The 21,847-nt window shown below is 45.8% G+C and overlaps 1 protein-coding gene across 1 annotated transcript in view; it reads left to right on the top strand.

The window, feature by feature from the left end:
- The window catches only part of Ser (protein serrate), a 54,747-nt gene that overhangs the window by 28,922 nt on the left and 3,978 nt on the right, over positions 1–21,847 (top strand). The window contains exons 3-5 of the mRNA XM_076426907.1: positions 11,675–11,966; positions 20,007–20,625; positions 21,022–21,662. Of these exons, the coding sequence (XP_076283022.1) occupies positions 11,675–11,966; positions 20,007–20,625; positions 21,022–21,662 (1,552 nt within the window). The remainder of the gene's footprint in view (positions 1–11,674; positions 11,967–20,006; positions 20,626–21,021; positions 21,663–21,847) is intronic.

Below are 21,847 nucleotides of genomic sequence, written 5' to 3'. Positions count from 1 at the left end.
TGTGCTCTCGTGGTTACAAGGGGGGAGAGGGGGCAGAGGAGGAAGGCAGCACAGCTATAAAACGTGCAATTAGCGTACGAAATTTTGAGATCAGCACGGAGCGATTCGCTTCCTCGAAGGAACCGGTTGATTTATCGACGATGTGCCGCGACGATTACGAGCGGCGCGGTGCGCGGCGTGCGGCGGCCGCGGTCCGGTCGCCCTGAACGGAAGCGTCATCGATTTGTCAACACTTCCGCGCTCGTTTTCGACCCGGTCCCTCGTCGACCGGGAAGATATCTGGCCGCGGGGACAGGGCAATTACGAAACCGACACGCAACAGAGAGAGAGAGAGACCCTCCCCTTCCGCTCCCGTCGGAGATTTATCGGTTTCGCGGTGGATTAATGCGTTTCCGCGTTCCCGATTCAAATTCAATCGCGGATTTTTCTGCGGCTCGTTAATTACGCCCGGCGTCCCCATAACTCCCGGGGTCCGTGATTATTAATTATCCCCGTGACTCGTCCCCCTCCCCATCTCCCTCCAGGAACGAACGGAGAGACTGGCCTCGTGAGGTACGCCCAGAAACTCATCGATTACACGAAACAGCCGAGCTATGCCCTCGTTGACGCGGCAGGGGTCCCGGAATATCCGCGCTCACGTTCCAGATTTACGCTCGGCCGCGGACTTATTGGTCAGGTGGTGCGGCCTACGCCGCGGACACGACACGCACCGTATCCTCTCACACAGGTGTACCGTCGCGTATGCAAATGAACGGGGCAGGGGGAGACTGTCTCCCCGGTTTGGGCAATGCCTCTGACCAACATAGCTTGTCCAGCGGACTCCCTTCTCCACCTGGCCCCGCGGATCGCTCGCTTTGGGCCCGTCTCTCTTTCGGTCCCGTGTGTGAACCCGCTGCGCGGACCGCATACCAAACTCCTCGTCCGAACCCTACTACCCGTCCTCATCGTCTTGTCCTCATCCTCTCGTCCTTCTTCTCCTCCTCTCTCTCTCTCTCTCTCTCTCTCTCTCTCTCTCTCTCTCTCTCTCTCTCTCTCTCCTCTTCTCTGCTAGTTAGCCGACGTGTTTCCCGAACCACGTTTTCTGCTGCCTCCATAGGCCTTGACTCTCTGCCGAGGATGTGTGCGCGAACCCAACGTGGCACTCGAAGGGACTTACAAATACCCTGGCCAAGATTTTTGCGTTCATTCTGCCCGATTGCTCCCTGGAATTCGCGTATCGCCGACTGCGAATACGTGTACACCGTTCGATGTTTCGGCTACTGCTAGAATCTCGAATCTCTTGCCGATGTACGCGAAGGTATTTCGGGGACCCCGGCGAATCGGAATCCGATTTTCTGTATTGATTCCTTTGGGTTTTTAACGCGTTCTACGTTATTGTTCTACGATATTTTATATAAAGATTCGCAGTCTAGTTATATCGTTTCCCTTACCTAGGGTTTTATAAGTTCACAAGGATAGAAAGGACGTGTGTAGAGTCCATAGACAAACAATAATAGTTCTTTAACAAATCTGAGACAGTTTAAGATTTCATGGACCAACAGAAAGCAGAAAAGTTGCCATTTCATCAACTTTCAAAGTCATGCGAGCGGCACCATGACGCACGTTGATTTAATAATCCACCGACTTTATAGAGGATTATTCGCGTTCACCAGTCATACATCAAGTCCCGACAAAAATATTCGAGACAGTTTTTCTACCCACATTGTTGGCTTGTCTCGCCAAGGAGCGACTAATATTTTAAGGAATGATTGATCGGTTCCGATTTAATCGCCTTATCGAACGATTCGATCAACGAGGTCAACCCGAAGCACGCCTTCTAGATCCACCACTCTGGATCCCAACGTTTCTGTAAACGTACAAACATCCAGACACTGGAGTCTAGCAACTACAGCGTCGTCAATTTTTATTAACACTTCGAGCGCCCGTATACCGGCCTAAAAAATTCCATGAAAGCAAAGTAAATCGAATGGAATGGAAAACGAAACGTACGAGAACTATTTTCGAGATCAGGTTGAGCTCTCGAAAACTTTGATTTACGATCATTCGCGAATGCTGAAATTGTCGAGAGCCCATCTCGATCCCGAATCAAATTTTCGGGTTCTCGCAAACCTCTAGGAAAATCTAAATTTCCCGAGCTAGCATTCTGCTTGTTTCCTTCGCGTTTCTTCGGAAATGCGCGGCGTGATTATTCTCATAAACTAATTCAGGTTCCATCGATCAACGTCGTGCGGTTTCCCCAGCGAGATCCGCGGCAGGATTCATTGAGAGGCTCATCGTTCTATCCATAAAGCGTCGATGAGCACATGGAGGCTCCGCGAGAGCTCGAGGGTCGGCGAGGCATTTAATACGAGGAATGCCGGTGTGTTCCGTGGGCCTCAGCCACGATGCAGGTAGAGGCCACCAGCACACACTGGCACTGGCACTGGCACTGGCAACGGCAAACGGACACCACCGCACCGTCAGAACCGCGCGCTGCGCGCGGGCCCAACTGGCTGACTCCTCCTTCGGGCTTGGAGGAGCCGCGACATCGTATACGAAGGAGGCTTCTTGGCCTTGTGCCCCTGTGAATAGTGGCCGGCAACGGCGGATTCTCCTCGTCCCCTGTCGCTCGAGAATCCCCTTCGTTCTTTCGTCCCTTTCTGCTCGTCCAGCGTGTCCGCTTCCTCCTCGGAGACTGCGCTTTTTTCCTGGAGTCGCGGTCCACCACCATGGCCTTTCTACGGGTTCCGGGGACACCGCGAGATTTATTAGCCGGCCGGCTAATTGGGAAGCGAGGACGGAGGGAAAGGATTCCAGAACGAACCAAGCGTTCGCCGCCCCCTCTCTTTCTTTCTCTCTCTCTCCCTCTCTCTCGGCGAATCGTCGGAATTTCCAAGGAACGAACAACAACCCTGACTCCTCGAGCTGTGCTGGATCCCCTTCTCTCTGGATCTTCTTCTCAAGGGAGGAACGCGACTGCGGATTTATCGCATCGCGACACGCTCTGTCTGACCTCCATGTTCCTCAGAGACGTGCCCGGAGATTTAGGGTCAAGCGGGGGAAGCACCTCTTTCGTACACGATCGGGAGCCAGCTCCTGACGGCATTCACACTTTGTCGAGAATCAGGATTCCATCGTATCCCAGTCTTTTGAAAACGATCAGAGCGAAGAATCCTAAGACGAAACGCTGAAAACTGTCCGCTCGTTGTATATTATGCTACCGCTCGTAATTATTCGGACAAGTCCGGAGGGAAGATAGAGCGCTGCTCTTGGGAAGCGAAATCGCTTCGCGTGAAAAATAGCTGCTCGGTTCGTAAATTAGGATTGAGTAATTTCCTTTGTGCGTCGGTTGAATCTGTAGAGCCAATTTGGTGGAATTGTAAGAATGTCGACGGACTATTTGTTGTAATGTATTTAACTTTGCGAGTATGCATCCTGTTTCTTGTGGGAAGTATCTATGATCTAATTCGTCTTGTGAAGTTTTAATGGAATCAGAAATTGTGATCCAGGGTACGTGTAATTAAGAGAGCATTGTATAATGGGTGTTAGCGATTCTAATAGTCTTTTATGCTGATATGGGACACTTGTCGTTAATTTTCAAGAGACGCACGAAATATGTAATCGTCATTGTTCCAGTACAGTACTGTATCCTCCATAAATATTTATACGTTTGATCAGGAGCTCGTAATTATCGTGACATAAATGCTTTGACACGTTCTCGAATCTTATGTTCCTAATAGTCGTGTTTCTACCGCTACTACTTAATTAAGCGACATTTTAAATATAAAAGCAAATGTAGGTTGGGAACACTTCAAATAATCCTGTACATGTTTAAAACATTTGTTTCCATTTAATGAAAGAACAGGACATTCCGTACAATTTCCATTACCCATAATTTCAGTTCAATTAGCGTGCTTGTACAATACACACTCTTTAGAAACCACGCGAGGTATACTCTCAAATTCTCGGTGGTAGTTCGAAAGGAACGATACATACCTTGGAACGACTTTCAATGAACACGGTTCCCACCTCGGTGTCTTTTGCAAACGATCGAGAGCAACTTTTTGGATCGCGTTGCGTTTAATTGAGGTATTACGGCAGACGGGCGAACGCGGTGAAATAATGCAGTGGCCCGATGAATAATGCATCGCGCGGTGATTTTACGTAAGGCGCTTTCACGAAATAAATTGGCGTAATCGCCGCGTAAATCTCGGTCGAAATTCGGCCGGGGACAGGGTACAGGTCTCCCTCGTTTTGACGGAGAAAGGTGAAAGATGAAAAACGATCGAGGCCGGCGTGGTCCACCGTGGAAAGCCAATCTTCGGCATAACTCTCGGCGGAAGCGTGTCCGCCTAATTAAGCCGGGGAATATTTCCGAAATTCCTGGGAAGCCGACGAAATCGAATTTCCGAGATTTTATTACTTCCTAATCTTCCTTTCACATAGCCACGCAATTTTTTTTCATAACCCCAAATCTGCCAGATACCAAAAGTGACTGAATTGTGACACCTTATAAAAATGGCTAATATTTATTTAAATACTGTGCGACCTTTTTATTACAATTTGTGCTTGGATAAAGAAACTTATTGAATCACTTCCTATGGCAATATCTTTATATAATTTCAATAATAATGATATAAAAAAAATGAAACCGATCATTTAACGGGTAACTTCAGTGTTAAAAAACTAGGTTGAATTTGCAACCTAATAGTAAAGACATTACACGAGGTTCAATCCAATAATTTCTTGCTGGCGAGGATTCTACCCGGTGATCTGCTCAGGCTAGTTTGCGAAGAGGGACGCTGAAAACGATGGAAGAAATCGAAGGAAACCGTGCACTCTCATTCAAGGTTCCCCGATCGGCGCTGCGCGGCGGGCCTCGGACGTTCTCCTCTGCTTAGTACGCGTCCTCACGTTCCACTCGTTCGATCTTTTCCGCGAAACCAAAGACACGTCGCCTGACATAGAGAAGGAGACGCGTTCTATTCGGCGTACGTAAGTACCTACGTGCACTTACCGGACAAACACACACACAACCGAGGGATCGGTACGTGGACGCGTCCATCGTCGCCACGATAGAACGACAGCCGAGCCGAGCCGAGCTGATAGAGCCTCCTCGTGCTCTACGTGCTCGCCTCGCTTCCGTCGATACCTTTCGATCACGATTTTCAAGGTACCCACGCTCCTACAGCCCACAATTCTTCTTCGAAATTCTCGAAAATGTCTCCCTCTCGATCTACGTTTGTTTGTTTAATTACAACTTTCAGCCTCTACAAAATACGTCTGTCCGAAAACTATACTTTTTCTATGTTATAGCGTATAATACATTCAATACGACATTCTAAAATTCTATTAACCCTTCACTGCATGATTTTTTTAATGGGGATGAAAAAATTGAAAGAAGGTCAGTTTTCGTGTTTTATTTAAGGGAAAAATATTTTAAACAATTAAAAAAACATTTTATCAAATGAGATAAAATGTGTAGAATAGTAAGAAAACACATTCTTAGTTTACTATATGTATACCAGATTTGTTAACTGTATCAGATACGATACAATATGCAGCGAAGGGTTAAACAAATTCTATTTAACACTAAACTTACACCATCACCGGTCAAAATAACCAGTTCCAGATTTTTTTTATCTTACGATTATTGAAATAATAAAAATAATTTCATTAAAAATGTGGAGCACATATTGCAATAGGAGCTACACAAAGTCTAAATAAAATCAATCTTGTCATTTTTATAAGGGAACATGTATCAGTTACTTTTAAGGCTCGGTAGGTTTAGTGTTAACATTCTAAGAAAATATATTTAGCATCGAAAGGATTAATAATTTACAAAAGAAGAAAATATTATATTCTAGATAGGTAGACTGGGTTTTTATGAATAATAACTCGGAAATTGTTTGGTCAGATAGATATCACGAAAAATTTAATGTATGCCAGCTCCATTGATTAGTTGTTGTTCGAATTAAATATAGCTCGACTCTCCCGGTGTATTGTAATAAGGGAAATCAGGCAAATCTTGTCAGGTTAATTTTGACAACAAAATTGATGATTGACGTCGTGATTCATATGGAAGCACACAAGCCATCAATCACTGGTATGAATAAATTGTAATGTGTCTGTATGATATATATGATTTTGATTAATCACGATTTTATACTCGCCTATTACTGCTTTCATATTCTACCGGATACGATCGGAAAGTGGATCTGAACGTGATTCGATTATGCATATAACTTTTGATAAATGATTAGGCTGTACAAATACACTGTAAATGTGAGATTCTTCGGGATGACAATAAAAGTCACTCGTTAAACTGAAGCGTAAACAGTTCCATTAACATTTATTGAATATACAATTATTAAGATTGTAAAGATGCATCCATGAGTATGTGTATATTATCAACAGATTGGCTAACAATTTCGATAGATACATATTTATTGTTTGTATAAAGTCATGTAAAATAGCGTTATAAGTGTTACACAAGTGTGAACATTTGAGCCGGACAAACAGTATCAGAAGTGACAGTGGCCGATTACGTTCCGATAGAGAAACTGATCTCCAGCTGACCGGGGACAGGAAATTAATTAATTAGTCCTCGTGTATCGACATCTCGAGGAATAATATTCGAGTTAATGAATTTCCTACGCCCACGGGCGGAGACGGCCCACGTCGACAGCAGATCGATCGATGATCGAGAAGCCCGGTGGTCGAGTCATGACTTTTACCGGTACTTCTCGATAATTTATCGGTCGCTCCAGGGACGAGGCCGGTTTTCAGTGATATTTTGCCAGTGAAAGGGGAAATTCGCGGAGCCGTGCAGCGGTTTTCTGCGGAACGTTCTGCGAACCACCTACACGAATTCCTAGATCCACGGTTATAGGTCTCTCTTCACGTGCTTGGATCACGGTTGCTTGCACTTCAACCGTTTATTCTTCTTCTTCAAACAGTGAAAGATGGTTTGACGTGCAATCAAAAGGTCTTCAGACCCAACGGGATGCTTAAACACACTGTCCCTCGACAATTTGGAGCACTCTTCATCTTCAGCATCGCATTCTATTATTTTCATTAACAAAGACTTAAGCTTCAAGAGGGATTCTCGTACAACTGGCCCAAAAAATCGATTTATCTTTTATTGTATTTTTCAAATGCACAGAACCTTAGAAATGCTTCCCCAAAATTCTATACTGAAATTCAGTGAAATTGACTAATCATCTTCAACCATCGCTTATTTTATTCATTATACATTCCTTTAGACATTGCACTACAGATTTTGACTTAATTTTTCATTCATAATATTTTTTCAATTCATGTAAACCCAATGTTTCGATTGATAAAGTGAAGTTTTATATAAAAAAACGTGAAGCTATTCACATGGCGTATTTATACGGGATACCTTTTTCGCCTTTTGAAGTCGATCGACCCGCTTTCTATTCACCCTGTTCGCATTCCAGGGACCGACCGATGCCGATTCAATCAGAAATCGTCGGAATAATAGAAATTTTATCTGATCGTAATTCCGACGCTGACTCATATCGATTAAGACATCCCGACAAAAGGGAACGTCCACGGTCAGAAAAGAGTGCCTGTACAAAGAACGGCTCCTTCTCCCGGAGCAAGGAAGCGACCGCGACAGGCGGACGAATTAGAATATATATACGAGGTGTAACGAAAAAGAAGAGTGGAAAAAAAATGCGAGCATGAAAGTCGCGGGCGTGGGAACGCCGGGCCCCAAGCGAGCCACCAATTAACACCAATTAGCGCTCATCTGCTCTAGGTAGTGGCAGCGACGAGAACCGACTTTACATTTAGCACGAGACGTCTGACTCGCCACGGATTGGCCACAACGTGGCTCTTTGTGTCGGGCCAGATCGAGACCCGAGAAATTTTGCACTTCCGCGAGACCGCCGCCTGGAAAAAATGAAATTGGATCGCTAGCCGCCAAACGAACGTGCCGCCAAAAAGTTTTTCTCGGTTGAACGCTGCTGAAACGTGCGAATTATTTAGCTTCCGTTACACACGGGAACAAGAAACAATCGACAAATCACGTTTTTCTCCCTGTGTATATTTTTTACATTCTTTCCATTCATATTTTTCTTATTTTCTTTGTTCAATTTATCGTTTGGTATCAAACAGATACGATGATTTTCCCTCGGGATTGCTACCACAGCGACTTCGTGTTTGCAAGCGATAACATTTTGTCACGTAAGGTGTAACAGATTAAAGCGATTCTAATCACGGTGTCACGTGGGAAGCACGCTTTCAATGTGTTCAAACGAGCAAAATTTTCACAGGTCTTTAGCGAAGGTGGGCAAGAGCTACAAGAAAGACACGTGGTTGAAAGGTATATGGGAACGAGTACCTTAAGTGCATAATATGAAAGGAAACAAAGCAAACAAGATTCCCCTTTACCGCCTCTCCACCGTACCCAAAGAAAACATTTGGAATCACAAACTGGTGAACAACATTTCTCTCGTAACCATTTGATCTCCATTAAAACATTTCCCACGGCGATTAATAATAATGACGTAATTCAAGGTGGCATTATCTGATGTGACATCTTGTATATACAGTGTCCAGATAATTTCATTCTATCAACCTGCCCCTGTATCGACTTTCCCTGGTCGTTCCTACGGGTGACGCATTCGATGATTCTCGATCGAGATTCGCCTTGATCCAGCCGATCAAAAAATCCGATTCCCACATTCGTTACGTCCTCGTGGGCTGCGGTTGCGAGTCCCTCGAGTCGGGACGAGAAAACGAGGTAAAACAAATGTCCCATCAAAACGTGGTCGGCGCATCCGCCATAATTACTGGTCCGCGTGTAATCGAGCCCACCCCCGCAATTTTTCACGGGACCCATCGATGTCCGTCGGCTGGGTCGTCCCGCCACAAATCAGAATAATTACAGCGGGTCTGTGAGAGGCTCTTTCTCTCTCTCTCTCCCTTTCTCGATGCATGGCGTGGTTCCCCGGTGGTTCCGTTCCTCCATCGTGCGTCCACGGATCGGCGGAGAAGCGTCTCCGCTCGTCGCAACGTCGGACCTGATTGGTACCACCAATCAAGGCCCGTGAGTGACGGTCGGCTAATGCAATAAATAAATTCCAATCGCGGCTGCCGCGGAAGACAGGAGCTATCTGTTCGTCCGTGCAGCCGCACCAACAGCAACAGCAGCATCAGCAGCAGCGAGCGGATCCCAAAGGGGTGTCCGGGAGTCCGGAGCCCGACGATAGAAAGCTGGAAGTGTTCCCGATGGAACCGGTCCCGCTCCGAGAAAAAAAGGATCACGCCGCGCTACGGTGCATCGGTGCATCGGCGCATCGGTGTCCCGCGCGCTCGACCGTGTGCGCGCCCGGTTTAATGAACTTGAAGATCCTCGCCGGTAGACAATGAGAGGAGGGACTTTCGAACCCACCAGCCACCACCTCGATTTTTTAATTAGAACCGCAGGTGTTTCGCGTGCTCGGGGACCGCGCGGGGGGCCTGCCATCCAACGAAAGTGAAAAATAAACGTACCTACCGATGAAATGTTACAAACGATCCTGGCCAACAGGTTTTCCATGATTTTTCGGAATACGATATTCTCCCTCTGCGCCTTTCGATATGTCCGCACCTTACCACTTTCTCTACCGGAAGCCTATTACTGCAATTTTCAATACTTACAAATTTTATTTTGCATTCGAATCCCCTCAGTCTAATCATTAGTTGACAAGAGTGATATATATCCAGAAAGATGAACAGGTGTATTCTATCATTAGCGAATAAATTAAATTTTTCTGATTTTTATACCACTTGCCACTTGGAAAAATTTGAGGGTATCGAAACAATGTTTCATTGTACGTCTCCAAATCGAACGGTTCTCCTGGCGATATGTGGGAACGGATTACTCCTGGTTGATCGATTCCTTTTCTGCTTTCGGAGTCATGTTCACTCGGCTAACTGCCTGATCGTGACTGAACTACCGATCTCGAATTAGCGAAAACATTCCCCCCTGCTGGCAACCCAAATGCTTAGATAACGCGGCTAATGTCGCCGGTTGCGGGACCGTTTCTTACCTGCGAATTGCTTCCTTAAGCGGCACGACACTTCCACGATTGGAAGTCGCGTTAGCCTTACGCGCGCACCGGGTTTTTGCTGCTGGCACCGATTTGGGAGCGAACGATTCTGCTAAGTGTTCGATAATTTTCAGCAATTTTCAGACCTCCGCAAAAAAACGCCGCGATAGTGTATAACATTATCTTTTAAGATAGACCGCTCTATCTGGGGCGAAAGTTCAGCCCGAGTTCACGTCAATTTATAAGCAACGCTCCTGCTACAAAAGCCGGCGTAAATTCCCGTCTTGACGAATTATTTTATGGGAAACATGGTAGTTAGTAGTCCTGGTCCTGGTCCTGGTAATTAGTAGACTGTCCATCTTTATTTAAATTAAGTAAAATGTTCTTCCTTTCTTTAATCGTTTTTCTCGGTTGAAAATAATAAATCGAAATAGAAATAGCTGCATAAATCTAGTAAATCGAAGAGAAATACATTTTCTACAAATTCTGTTCCCTGCAATTCCCGTGGAAAGTTTTATTTTTGCATAAATGTTCACGTCAAGTCGGAAACAAAATAAGTTTGATGATCCGAGTGAAAAATACACTAAGCTATCCGACGCTCCGTCGAGGAAAGATTAATCGTCATTATTAACGTACAGCGATAAATCATAAAGAAAATGGCTCGCGTAAAAAGCGGGTGTATAACGACGCAGAACGCATGTCCCATAATTTATCATCAATGTTTTAATATTTTACCATAGTCAATCCATGGTGCCAGAGCGTCGCGTCGCGTCGGTCGTAGAAGAAAAATGGTAATTTTATTCAAGCGTGTTACGCGTCAGCCGCGAAGGGTCAGGGAACGCTGTATAAATTTGCGAAAGTTCATCTCGGAAGGTTCCACTTAGGGCCACGGTCGCTAAGGAATTATTCAAGCTGGGCAAGGGTTAATTGCTGGCTTCATCAAACCATCTCCTTTCCTCTGTCAAAGCAGCCCTAGACGAGGGTGACGTCACCCGTTCCGTATTCGATTCGCCTTTACCGGAACAGAGCAATTCCAGACAGTAACATTAACGTCTGCTCCAGTACTCGCGACAACAAAGACATTTTCCAAGCGTCTATTAATACCAGCATTTACGGCATAGTTCCTCCTTAATTCAACCATTTTCTTCTCTACATACGTCGTCTTTGCTCTGCGGAGAGAGAGAACACCAAATTATATCTAATATATGTCCAAGTGAACGGTGGACTGTCATTTGTCGACTTTATAATACAAAATTATTTGTAACGAAATGCTATTGCTTCCGGTTTCCTTATAAATATTCGCTAATGCAGGCAAGAAATCCGTTTATGCTCGCAAACAATAAATTTAAATTCATTGGAATAAATTCTTTTAAGAAATATGGGTTTTCAGTTTACCATCTGCTACATCATTTAAAAATATCTTTCAAACAAATGGACAATGTACTGTATCTGTTTCTGTTGCTTTACACTGCACTTATTAATTTTTGCCATAAGTGTATAAAATATCCGCTGTCTGCTTATTATTTTTGGGAGAGTATGCGGCTCTCGTGAATCTTCTTTCAATTAAAATTGAATTGTTTGCCTTGCGTGCAAGGGGTTCCGGTTTAATTATTGAAATCGTGGTTTCGCAGAGGCAATTCACGCTGATCCTGCAAGCGAGGGACGAGGCGAGCGCAGGCGTGATCGAGGAAGCGAGTTACAGCGGCATTGTCTTGCCAGGACCCACGTGGCACACTCTCAATCATCAAGGAAGAAACGCTCATTTAGCCTATCGCGTTCGGGTCCAGTGCGCGGATCATTACTACAACGCGACCTGCACGAAGTTCTGCCGGCCACGGAACGACATATTCGGCCATTACACCTGCGACGAGAATGGCGACAAGGTGTGCATACAGGGATGGAAGGGATCCGACTGTGAAACAGGTGAGTTCTTATTCTCTTACTTATTCACCTAGTTTCTTCGTCTCCGGGAACGCTGGACGTGTCGAACGATTTTACATTGGATATTCTAGACTCTAGACAAACAACGTTCGCAGCCTTCCTATAAATTACTCTTAAGAACCTTCGCGCAAGTCAACTGTTCTTTGTTATGTAAAGTTTCGACGAAATCGGCGTGTAACACTTGAGTAATGTTTCTATAATCCATTAATCTGAATCCATACTGATCAGCGAATCGATCTTACCAGACGCATTTGCATATATGTACTTCGAATCTGCAATTGAGATGAATAGTGTACACGATGTTGCAGAAGTCTTTTTGCGAACGTTCCTTGCTGGAGAACTGACCACGCCTGATTAACAAAAATTCCGGAAATTGATTTATCGATATTAGACTGCAGATTTTTATGCATTTATGAAAAAATTGACCAAATAAAAAACAGTAAAAAAATCTAAGAATATTGTTACGTGGTTTCATAATCGATGCAAAACATTTTTATTTTGCATGAAGGTCCGCAGTCTATTGATTAAAGTGACGCTCACATCCACCCATAAAATTATTTAGAAAAAGGTTAAAAAGGCTCTTTTAACGTTACTATTAAAAATTGGACATATGCAACAACCCGATGGTATTATCGCGGAGTAATCAGCTTCCAGCAAGTAACGTGTTAATGGACGGGGCATCTTTCCGCGTGATTTATCGAACGGTTCGATTTCGAACGGAAATCGGTCGCTTCGCGTCGTGAGATCGTGAAAAAGGACACGGTTCCATGGAAGTAAAAACGACGGTAAAAAGGTGAAACACGGCAAGGCTGCGCCGCCGCCGTCTCGTGAGCAAGGCAGGAACGAACGCCGCTTTTGTCGTTGTCGTTGCTGTCTCGTTATGCATGCAACGAAGCGTCGCGCGAGGAGGGCCCGCGGCGATATTGGCGACTAAACGACTACCCGGGTTTTTTGCTCACCTGGCCGGAGGAATAATTAATCGATCTCCGAAGCGTGAAATCTCGCGTCGCGCGTAATCGCACTTGCGCGACTTGCGGCCGTCCCGTTTCGCTCGCGTTTCTCACGGACCGGTGCTCCCGAAGCTAACGAGAGTAACGAGCTGCCATGCAATCGATCGACCGGACTTTTCTACTTACGCGACCGGTGTGTCCCCCCTTTCCTTCTCGCAAAAAAATCGATTCGATCAATGAAAAGAAGTCGCCGAGTAATCGGTGACCTAAGCCTTGCCACGTCGCAACACGTTCCCGACGAAGCGGTGAAATTGGATCCGGCGAAACCAAAATGGCCGGTGACGGTGCCCAATGTTGCTCGATCGGCTCGATTTTGTCCATTGATCGACTGAATTCTGCAAGGAGATTGCCCCTTTTCCGGCCGTTTGATCAACTCCAGCAGGTTTACAAGTGGATCCGAGATCTTCGCGATCGTTTCCGGTGAATTACGGATAAGTAGTTCGTTAGCGAAGCGGCGGCTATAAAGTTGTAATTAAAAACTCAATTGTGTTCTAGTGGAGAATACTAATAGGTGTAAAAAACCAGTCGGGTACTAGGTATCAATCAAGTCGCTGAAATTACAGCATTAAGTATCAGACTTTATTTCCCGGAGTGTTAAGTGTTCCGCTTTTTAGTGGGAGACCTCACGATTGAGTATCCGCCGGACGTCGAAGGGGAATTTCGCGACTTCGGTAAAATCTTCCAGGCTACTTGAACTATAACCCTTGATTAATTGTTTGCGTAACAACGCCGCCTGAAGCGCGCAATAAATAATCGCGAGAGGTCTTTGCAACCGCAGCGCACTTTGCAACTGGCAACCGAAAAAACAATCAACCGGGACCATAAACGTCAGCGGGATTCCTGCGCGGACGTGTGATGGGACGTTTCTCGCGAGTCGCTTATCCAGTCAGAAGGAGGAAAGTGAAAATCGGCTGGATACTCGTTAGAAGCATAAAACCCCATAGACAGAGACGAGGTGTCGTGCATCTGCGTTCGGTAAATCGTTTCCACCGTGAAGCTGTTACGGGCTTCCGTGTGCACGACGTGGCGTCGCGTCGCCGTGGGACTCTCCTGGAAAACAGTAAAGTCCCGTGGGCACGTCGTCGTCGGCACAGTGAAACACACGAATTATCTCGAAGCGTGCCTCAATGAACGGACGTTAGACGCATGTCGTACGATCATATAAAGGTAGCAACATCACGCCAGATCCCATCGCACAATGCTGGCCCGATTAATATGGCGGCTCTTTCTTCGCTGCTTAATCGTTACTTCCGCCTCCCCGCGTTAGCAACTCATCCGACTGGCGGTATGTATTACACTTTATCCCTCTGCTCGCCGACATTTTCAAGGTGTCTCTCTGCGTCGAGAAAGTTTCCACTGATCTACGTCGGTAACCCGTCAATAACACGCCGTTTGCACTTGAAGCTGTGTACATACAGTCAGTTGCATAATTGACTGCACACACTCCGAGGGGCATGGCCACAGTAACGGGCCGCATAACATCAATAACAATTTTTCAGTATCAGAAAAAAATAAGGCACTTAAAAACATTTTTTGTATCTTTGCGATCCGAAATGAAGTTCACATTTTTTTTTATTCGAGCTCTCGCTACAATAAAAATCACACAAGTCCTAAATAAAACCAACCTGGTCGTGTTTATAAGATGCCAGTTTTTATACGAAGCACTGAAGGATCTTTCGAATCGTTTGTGACGGTTCGCCTTGGAAAAGACACATCCTTCCTCGTGATTCCGAAAGCAAAAGTTCAGAACATTGGAAAACACGTAACGACGAGTTAATGATGGGAACAGTATGTAAATACAAGTGCGTCTGGTTTTTCTCTTAATTGCTGTTTTTCTTGGCGCAAGCGGCCCAGTAAACTAATTTGCTCTCCGACTGAATAACATGAATAGATATCATCAATGGCGTACACGTTTATGCAGAATTTCATTGACTTCCTTCTTTTTTTCCGCATCGGTGTTGCGTGCATCCTACGATCGATTATTATTCAATGGGGGTATAAATAGAATCGGCACATCAGCAAACATCAGATGCTAGTGTCTTGTTTAAGTGGATAATTACATCCTTCGATTCATTGTTGAAAATTGATCTCGCACTTTGTAAAATCATAAAAATTTTCAGTCGAGAATTACACGCCTCAAGGGATTCTGTAAACATTATAATCCTTTTGCAGCCATATACGCATGAATTACGATTATCTCGAAAGTTATTGCTCAAGTTTATTACTCAAGAGTTATTTAAAGATGCATCCCGACTTCAAAGTTGCTTGCGGGTAAGTAGCAATTTATAATAATGAAGACTCAAAGGAAAACCGACGTCCTCGACGCAGCCGGTTTCCCTTGACACTGTGAACTTTAAGATTTTCTTGGTTCGCACGAAAGCGTGAGCTTCCTCCTGAAACTCCGACCGATTGGAACCTCGTAATAATAAGCGGTCGTTGGTATACAATACTCTGTGTGACAAAAAGATCTTGCATTTATCTAAACTTTTGTAGTCGAATCTGGTAAAAATAGCTTTTTCATGTTATTGCTAGTTTTTGGTATGCCTGCATGTGTAACATACTCAATATTATGCAGAATGTTCATTTATATTAGTTAAAAAAGGCAATAGATTGATAAAAGTAGTTTGTGAAAAACAGTACAAATGTTATTTTTGTCAACCAGGTTGGTAAAATCCAATTTGATTTTATTTATTGAAAGAAATTTCAGTTTTAATGTGGAGATGAATTAAAATCAAGTAAATCTTAATGTGTGCTATCATTTTGTCGCACAGCGTAATCAGAATGGTTGGAGAGAACATGGCTCCCAACTAGCATCGTCGAACGGAACGGTCCATGTACGGATCCTAACAATGGTCGAGGAATAATCGTTCACATAGAAAGTGTCCCTAAGGTAACGAACGAGGTCGCATCCCCTTGACACCGGAATATTCAACAGTTTTACGATGCGGGAAGATCATATTATCGTCCCACAATTAGACACGCTCCACTTTCGTCGGCGCCGATGGTGGAAGAAGGACGGGACGACCCCAATTAGGGACTATCGGTGGAAATCGTGTACTCGTGAGACGATGAAGCAGCCGGTCGGTTGGTTACGAGAAGGAGAGAACTGGCTCCGGCATTTTTGTCGCGCTGTGAAAGGTCAATACGAGAATTTCACTCGTGCATCGTCTTCACACGAGCTCCCCAAGCATCGCCGGCAACACCGTTCGCGGAGAGAAGCGTTATCCCGGCTCTCGGACGTGGCACACGTTCGTTTGCATTTGACCCCTTTTCGCCGTAAACCGCGATCGTAAAACGACTCTCGATGCATCTCGTAAAATCGACGCTACTCGCGAACCAACCAGACACGCTCGCAAAAACTCGTCCACTTCCGAAATGATCGTTAAGGGAGTACTCTATTTTTCGAGTCGGCATTTGCACGAATCTTTGGAGATTTTTTTCCGGAATTCTTTTCCACACATTTTCATTGGTATTTGATTTAAAACGATTTACGTTTATTAAAAATTCGCAGTCCGATTGTAAATCGAAATCATATTATCATTATATTGGAAAATATCTTTACCAGGTCGTTCGAGGATCATAGTATCCGCTATTTTGCTTAGATATCGGACTCGCTCGCTAGAAAGCGAAGCCTATGTTTGGAGCGATGAGTTTTCAGAAGTCTCGATTTATAATAAAATATGACGTCAGATGGAGCAAACGTGATCCTTTTGCATTAATGCTACGTCCTCGGATCCGCCGGTGCAGTTTCACCGAGCGCAGTTTATGGCTACGCAGCGGGTAAATCGTAAAATGTCGCAGTTAATAGCGGCGGATAAGTAAACGTTCGCTTTTCCATGGCAAGAGAAAGAGAGAGAGAGAGAGATTATCGCTTCTGCCCGTGGCCAAAGGTAAACGTTACGACGTGAAAGTCGTGAACCTTCACCTGTAATTCGATTCTTCTCGCGGCAGCGTCCGTTCCACCGTTCGCCAGGATCGGTGGAACGGGTAGAGGAAATAAAGAAGCCGGCGTACGAAGACGAATCGCGCGAGTTTAATTTCCTCGGTGTCGGCGAATTGACAAAAAACTCATAGACGTGTAACTGTAGACGCTCGGTGCTGGATTTATAGATCCTGAACAACTGGGCAACGGTACTCTATACTAGGTGTTAATCAAATATGAATAATCTCCGGGGCCATTAGCTCGTCCGTGACTTTGCCTCAATTATATCTCTCGCGCTCGATCTACTTTGTTCGATTCGGTTCGGAGAAAAATCCGTGACCGCTTCTTCATCCTTGTATCCGCTGTGCTGATTGCAACGTGGCATAATCAACCTAACAAAAAGAAACCGCGATTCGATGCAACCGAAGAATACACTTTATAAATACATTATAATATAATCGTGGAAAGGATACGCGAATCTACGTATCTGTAATTTACCTATCGTTGCATCAACAGTTCTTCTGACGTGCAATTAACGTAAGGAGTAAGCGTATATACATGGTCGCTAGATTCCGGATCTTTATGCAAAATAAAAATTGTCTGTATCAATTACAAAGAAGGGGACCGACATAAAAATTGGGCATTTCTCTTAATAATTTTAATAGGTGTATCTTCTTCTAGGTAGATCTTCTTCCAGTTCGTGTTTCGACTGCTCATTTTTCCAATAAATGCATCAAATTCGTTGTCTAGTGATCCAAGAGGAAATGTTCCATTTTTACAATGGCGTGTTCAGCAATCAAATTTGTTCTATATAAACTTGATGATCAATGTTCTTCACGTTCTTTATTTATAAGATTGTCATATCCATTTTATACGACAGTCTGCTTATAACATTATTTCGGTTCTTCATGACTGTTCCGATCAGAACAGATACATAACAGTTTGGAAAAATAGGAAGAACAAATCTTGGTGTACACAGAGGATTGTCCGCGCAGCGAAATATAAATTTCGTTTTCGCGAGATTCGTACTACCGACCCCTAATCCGGCGCGTTCCCAGACAGCCCACATACTCGATTTACACGATTTCACGCGTAGACAACTGCAATTAACCCTGGCGTTGGTAGCCGCTCGATCGGGCAGCATCTCGAGCAGGCAGTCGACCGGTAATCGACTTTCCTAAACGAACCGCGAATCGCCGGTCACGAAACGACGATTCCTCGTCTGCTGGGTAATTCCCGCGCGCACCTGTTGCGTCCTCGACGAGGGAAAACGTGAGAGGAAAAAAGAAAGAGTGAGGCCGAGTCTAGTTCGCCGGAGAGCAAAATGCGAGAGAGTTCGTCCAACCAGGAGACGATCGAGCACGCTTATTCCCGGCGCTTCCAGGACCCGTAATTGCCCGCCTGATAGCCGCGAGGGAAATCTAGATCCTCGCAATCCACGCAACAATCGGGAACCGAACCGTCTCGATGCCCCTTGAGGATGCGAACCAGCAGAACGAGATAGAGAAAGAGAGAACGAAGGACCGTCTTTGTTTAGGGCCTCGGGTGTCACTCCCGCAGTCGCATAAATATCCACGAACCGGCGTTTGTCCGCGCGAACGAGAAAGCAGGACTATTAATCATTAAAGATCCCGTGACTGGCTGTGTCCTTCGCGCTTACACGTCGCTGAAAATATGCAGCCGATAGATACACATATATTCAGGCATTAAGGCTGAAAAATAGCTGGGACTTAGCCGTGTGTAAATACGCTGTCCTAGATTCGAGTGGACAGATCGTGACGGCGGGTTTCTGTGATCTTTTTGAAGAAGTGTCCGCCGGGAGTCTGAACACCGGCCAGGCCGCGTCTTAATCAACAGTTTTGTAATAACTGGTTTTACGTGGATAGTCGTGGAAAAGTTCTTTCTCCTGCGTTGATAGGAATTATAATATAGAAGAGATTATTGGAATACCAGATACGCATTTCATTTTTTAATCAAGAAATTCTCAGACGAGATATAAATGAAAAATCTAATGTAGGAATTTAAGGAATTACATATCGAACGTGCAAACCTGTAAATACAGATATTGTGAATCATACAGAGCTTTTGATTCTCTGACTTTTCTTAAATGAAGGCAAATGACGCTAGATGCTAGCAAATGTTGCTTGGATTGCCCTGTATGCAGTTCCGTCGTTCTCTTCGCGAACATAGCGGTAAAGAGTTCGTACGACGATTAAAAGTTTGAGGGATTCGTGCACGCGTGTCGCGCGACGTGAATTTTCGTTTCACGGTCAGAGGGATAATCCTTCTCTCTGTCACTTCTCATCCGTCTTTCTGTCCCCTCGACTAATTGAGTTGCTCGGCCCCGACCGGAGATCCCCGTCACGTTCCTTTTTCTTCTTCCAGCTGAGGGAACGAAAGCGTCGTTTCCACAGATACGGTACCTTGCCCGCACGAAATTGGATTTCGTCATCCTGCCACCTGTAAGAAGCATCGCGTTCCTGTTGCCCCCACCATCCCGACTTCTCCTCTTCCACTGTAAGATGCGACGAAGATGGAGAAAGCGAGACATATACATATACATACACGCACGGTCACGCGAACCCCGAGCCGTGATCGTTATAATCCTCCGTGGACGTGGACGCGAAAAATAATCCGACACTTATGCTTTCGTGGCCATGGTCGGATTAATCGTTTGTGTTTTAACTTCCATTCACACGGCTGACTTTTGTACCGCTTGCGGTCCGCTGGCCATTGTTAACGGAGGAGGATTATTCGGTCGGAAAGCCGGCTGAGTTATGGCTGACCGTGGTTCTTCTTCTTGTTTCGTCGCTCGACCAGGCGATTGAAAAGGAAACGAAGAAATGGAAGAATGGAAGGATCGCTTTGTGATAGCTGGCTCGAGGACCTTGATCTGTGTGACTCGGCTTTCTGAGAACTTGAAAAGAGTCGTTCTTAATTGTCCGGATTTTGAAATGAAAAATAAAAATTCTGACCCCCACCTATTACTCAACTTTACATTTGTTTACATTCCTACATGCCTATAAATACCTGAATGAAACTTTTCCTATAAAAATACACTCTAACGAGAACATTCTTCCATTGTTTCAGCGGTGTGCAAAGAGGGTTGCCACCCAGTCCACGGCCACTGCAACGTGAGCGGCGAGTGCAAGTGCCGTCACGGTTGGCGCGGCGAGCTCTGCGACCAATGCACCCCGTATCCGGGCTGCAAGCATGGCTACTGCAACGGTTCGAGCTGGCAGTGCATCTGCGACACGAACTGGGGCGGTATCCTCTGCGACCAGGACCTGAACTATTGCGGGACCCACGAACCCTGCCAAAACGGGGGTACCTGCGAGAACACAGCGCCGGATCAGTACAAGTGTACCTGTCCCGAGGGATTCTCGGGACCAACCTGCGAGAAGGTCGACAACCCCTGCGCCTCCAACCCCTGTCAAAACGGAGCGACTTGCAGGGAGCTCGGGGAGAGCGCTCATTGCGAGTGCGCGGCCGGTTTTAGCGGACCTTATTGCGCGACGGACATCGACGAGTGCGCCTCGCAGCCCTGCCAAAATGGCGGCACCTGCGTCGACGGGAAGAACGGGTTCGTCTGCAACTGCCCCTCCGCCTGGCAAGGTGTTCTATGCCAATTCGACGTCGACGAGTGCAACCTGAAGGAATTCCCCTGCAAGAACTCGCTGACCTGCACGAACCTCGCCGGCGACTACAAGTACGTCTCTACTGGCTACCTTTTACTCGAAACTTTCGCGGTTTCGTAACTGGTTCACCTTAAAGTCTCTAGCCTTCCGAAGTCGGCTGCCAGCCGCGGATCCATTAACGCCGGCTGAATTAGAACGTCTTTATCCGCGCGGCACCCGTTAAATATCGCGGGATGAAGGTAAACGGCGATCGGTTTCAGACGCTGATCTTTCAGCCGGTGCCCGACGCACTAATTAATCCGTAGCGGAGTAGAGCGTAACTGCCTGACGCAATTCTCTGGCAAATATTTTGTTAATCGCATCTCTCCATATGAACTTGACGCGTGACGTAAAAACATATTTGAATTTCCCAGAAGAAGAGTGATCTCGGTTTCCCGCGTTTGTGACCGTTCTTCTTCTTTCTTTAGGTGTCGCTGCACGAGCGGGTTCGAGGGTAAGAACTGCACGAAAAACATCAACGACTGCGTGGGACAGTGCCAGCACGGGGCGCTCTGCATCGATCTGGTCAATGATTATCACTGCAGCTGCACCGCGGGCTACTCAGGCAAGGACTGTGACGTCGACATCGACGAGTGCGCCTCGAAGCCATGTCAGAATGGCGGCGAGTGCAGGGACTTGGTGAACGCGTACGAGTGCGTCTGCCCGGTCGGTTTCACCGGTTATCAATGCGAGATCGACAGGGACCATTGCAGCCCGAACCCTTGCAGGAACTCCGCGCCCTGCTTCAACACGCAGACCGATTACTATTGTCACTGCCCGGTACAATGGCAGGGGAAGAATTGCTCCGAGCCAGCCTCTCACAATCCGCAGCTCGGCATCATGGACGAGGAAAGCGGCTGCGGAAGCGAGGGTACACCGTGCGCTGGCAGAGGCAGATGCAACGGTGGTAGATGCATCTGCGACCCCGGCTACACCGGGATGCACTGCCACGAGAACATTAACGACTGCAGGGGCGGCCCTTGCATGAACGGCGGTACCTGCGTCGATCTGGTCAATTCGTTCCAGTGCATTTGCAGGGAGGGCTGGACCGGGGATCTGTGCGATCAGGGTAAGTGAAAACATGCTTTAAAGATACAATATGTATTCTTTTGAATTCTGTAACCAGACATTACACATTAAGAATCGACGCACTTATAGTACAGAATCTTATTTCATAATTGTAAGAAAATTGGACAACAGGGTTGAGAAATTGAACTTGACGATAGAACCATTCAAACTCTTAAAGCAGCTGAC

This window comes from Lasioglossum baleicum, chromosome 7, assembly GCF_051020765.1.
Source record: "Lasioglossum baleicum chromosome 7, iyLasBale1, whole genome shotgun sequence".
In the NCBI taxonomy this organism is placed as follows: domain Eukaryota; kingdom Metazoa; phylum Arthropoda; class Insecta; order Hymenoptera; family Halictidae; genus Lasioglossum; species Lasioglossum baleicum.
This window is presented reverse-complemented; position numbering and strand designations above follow the sequence as displayed.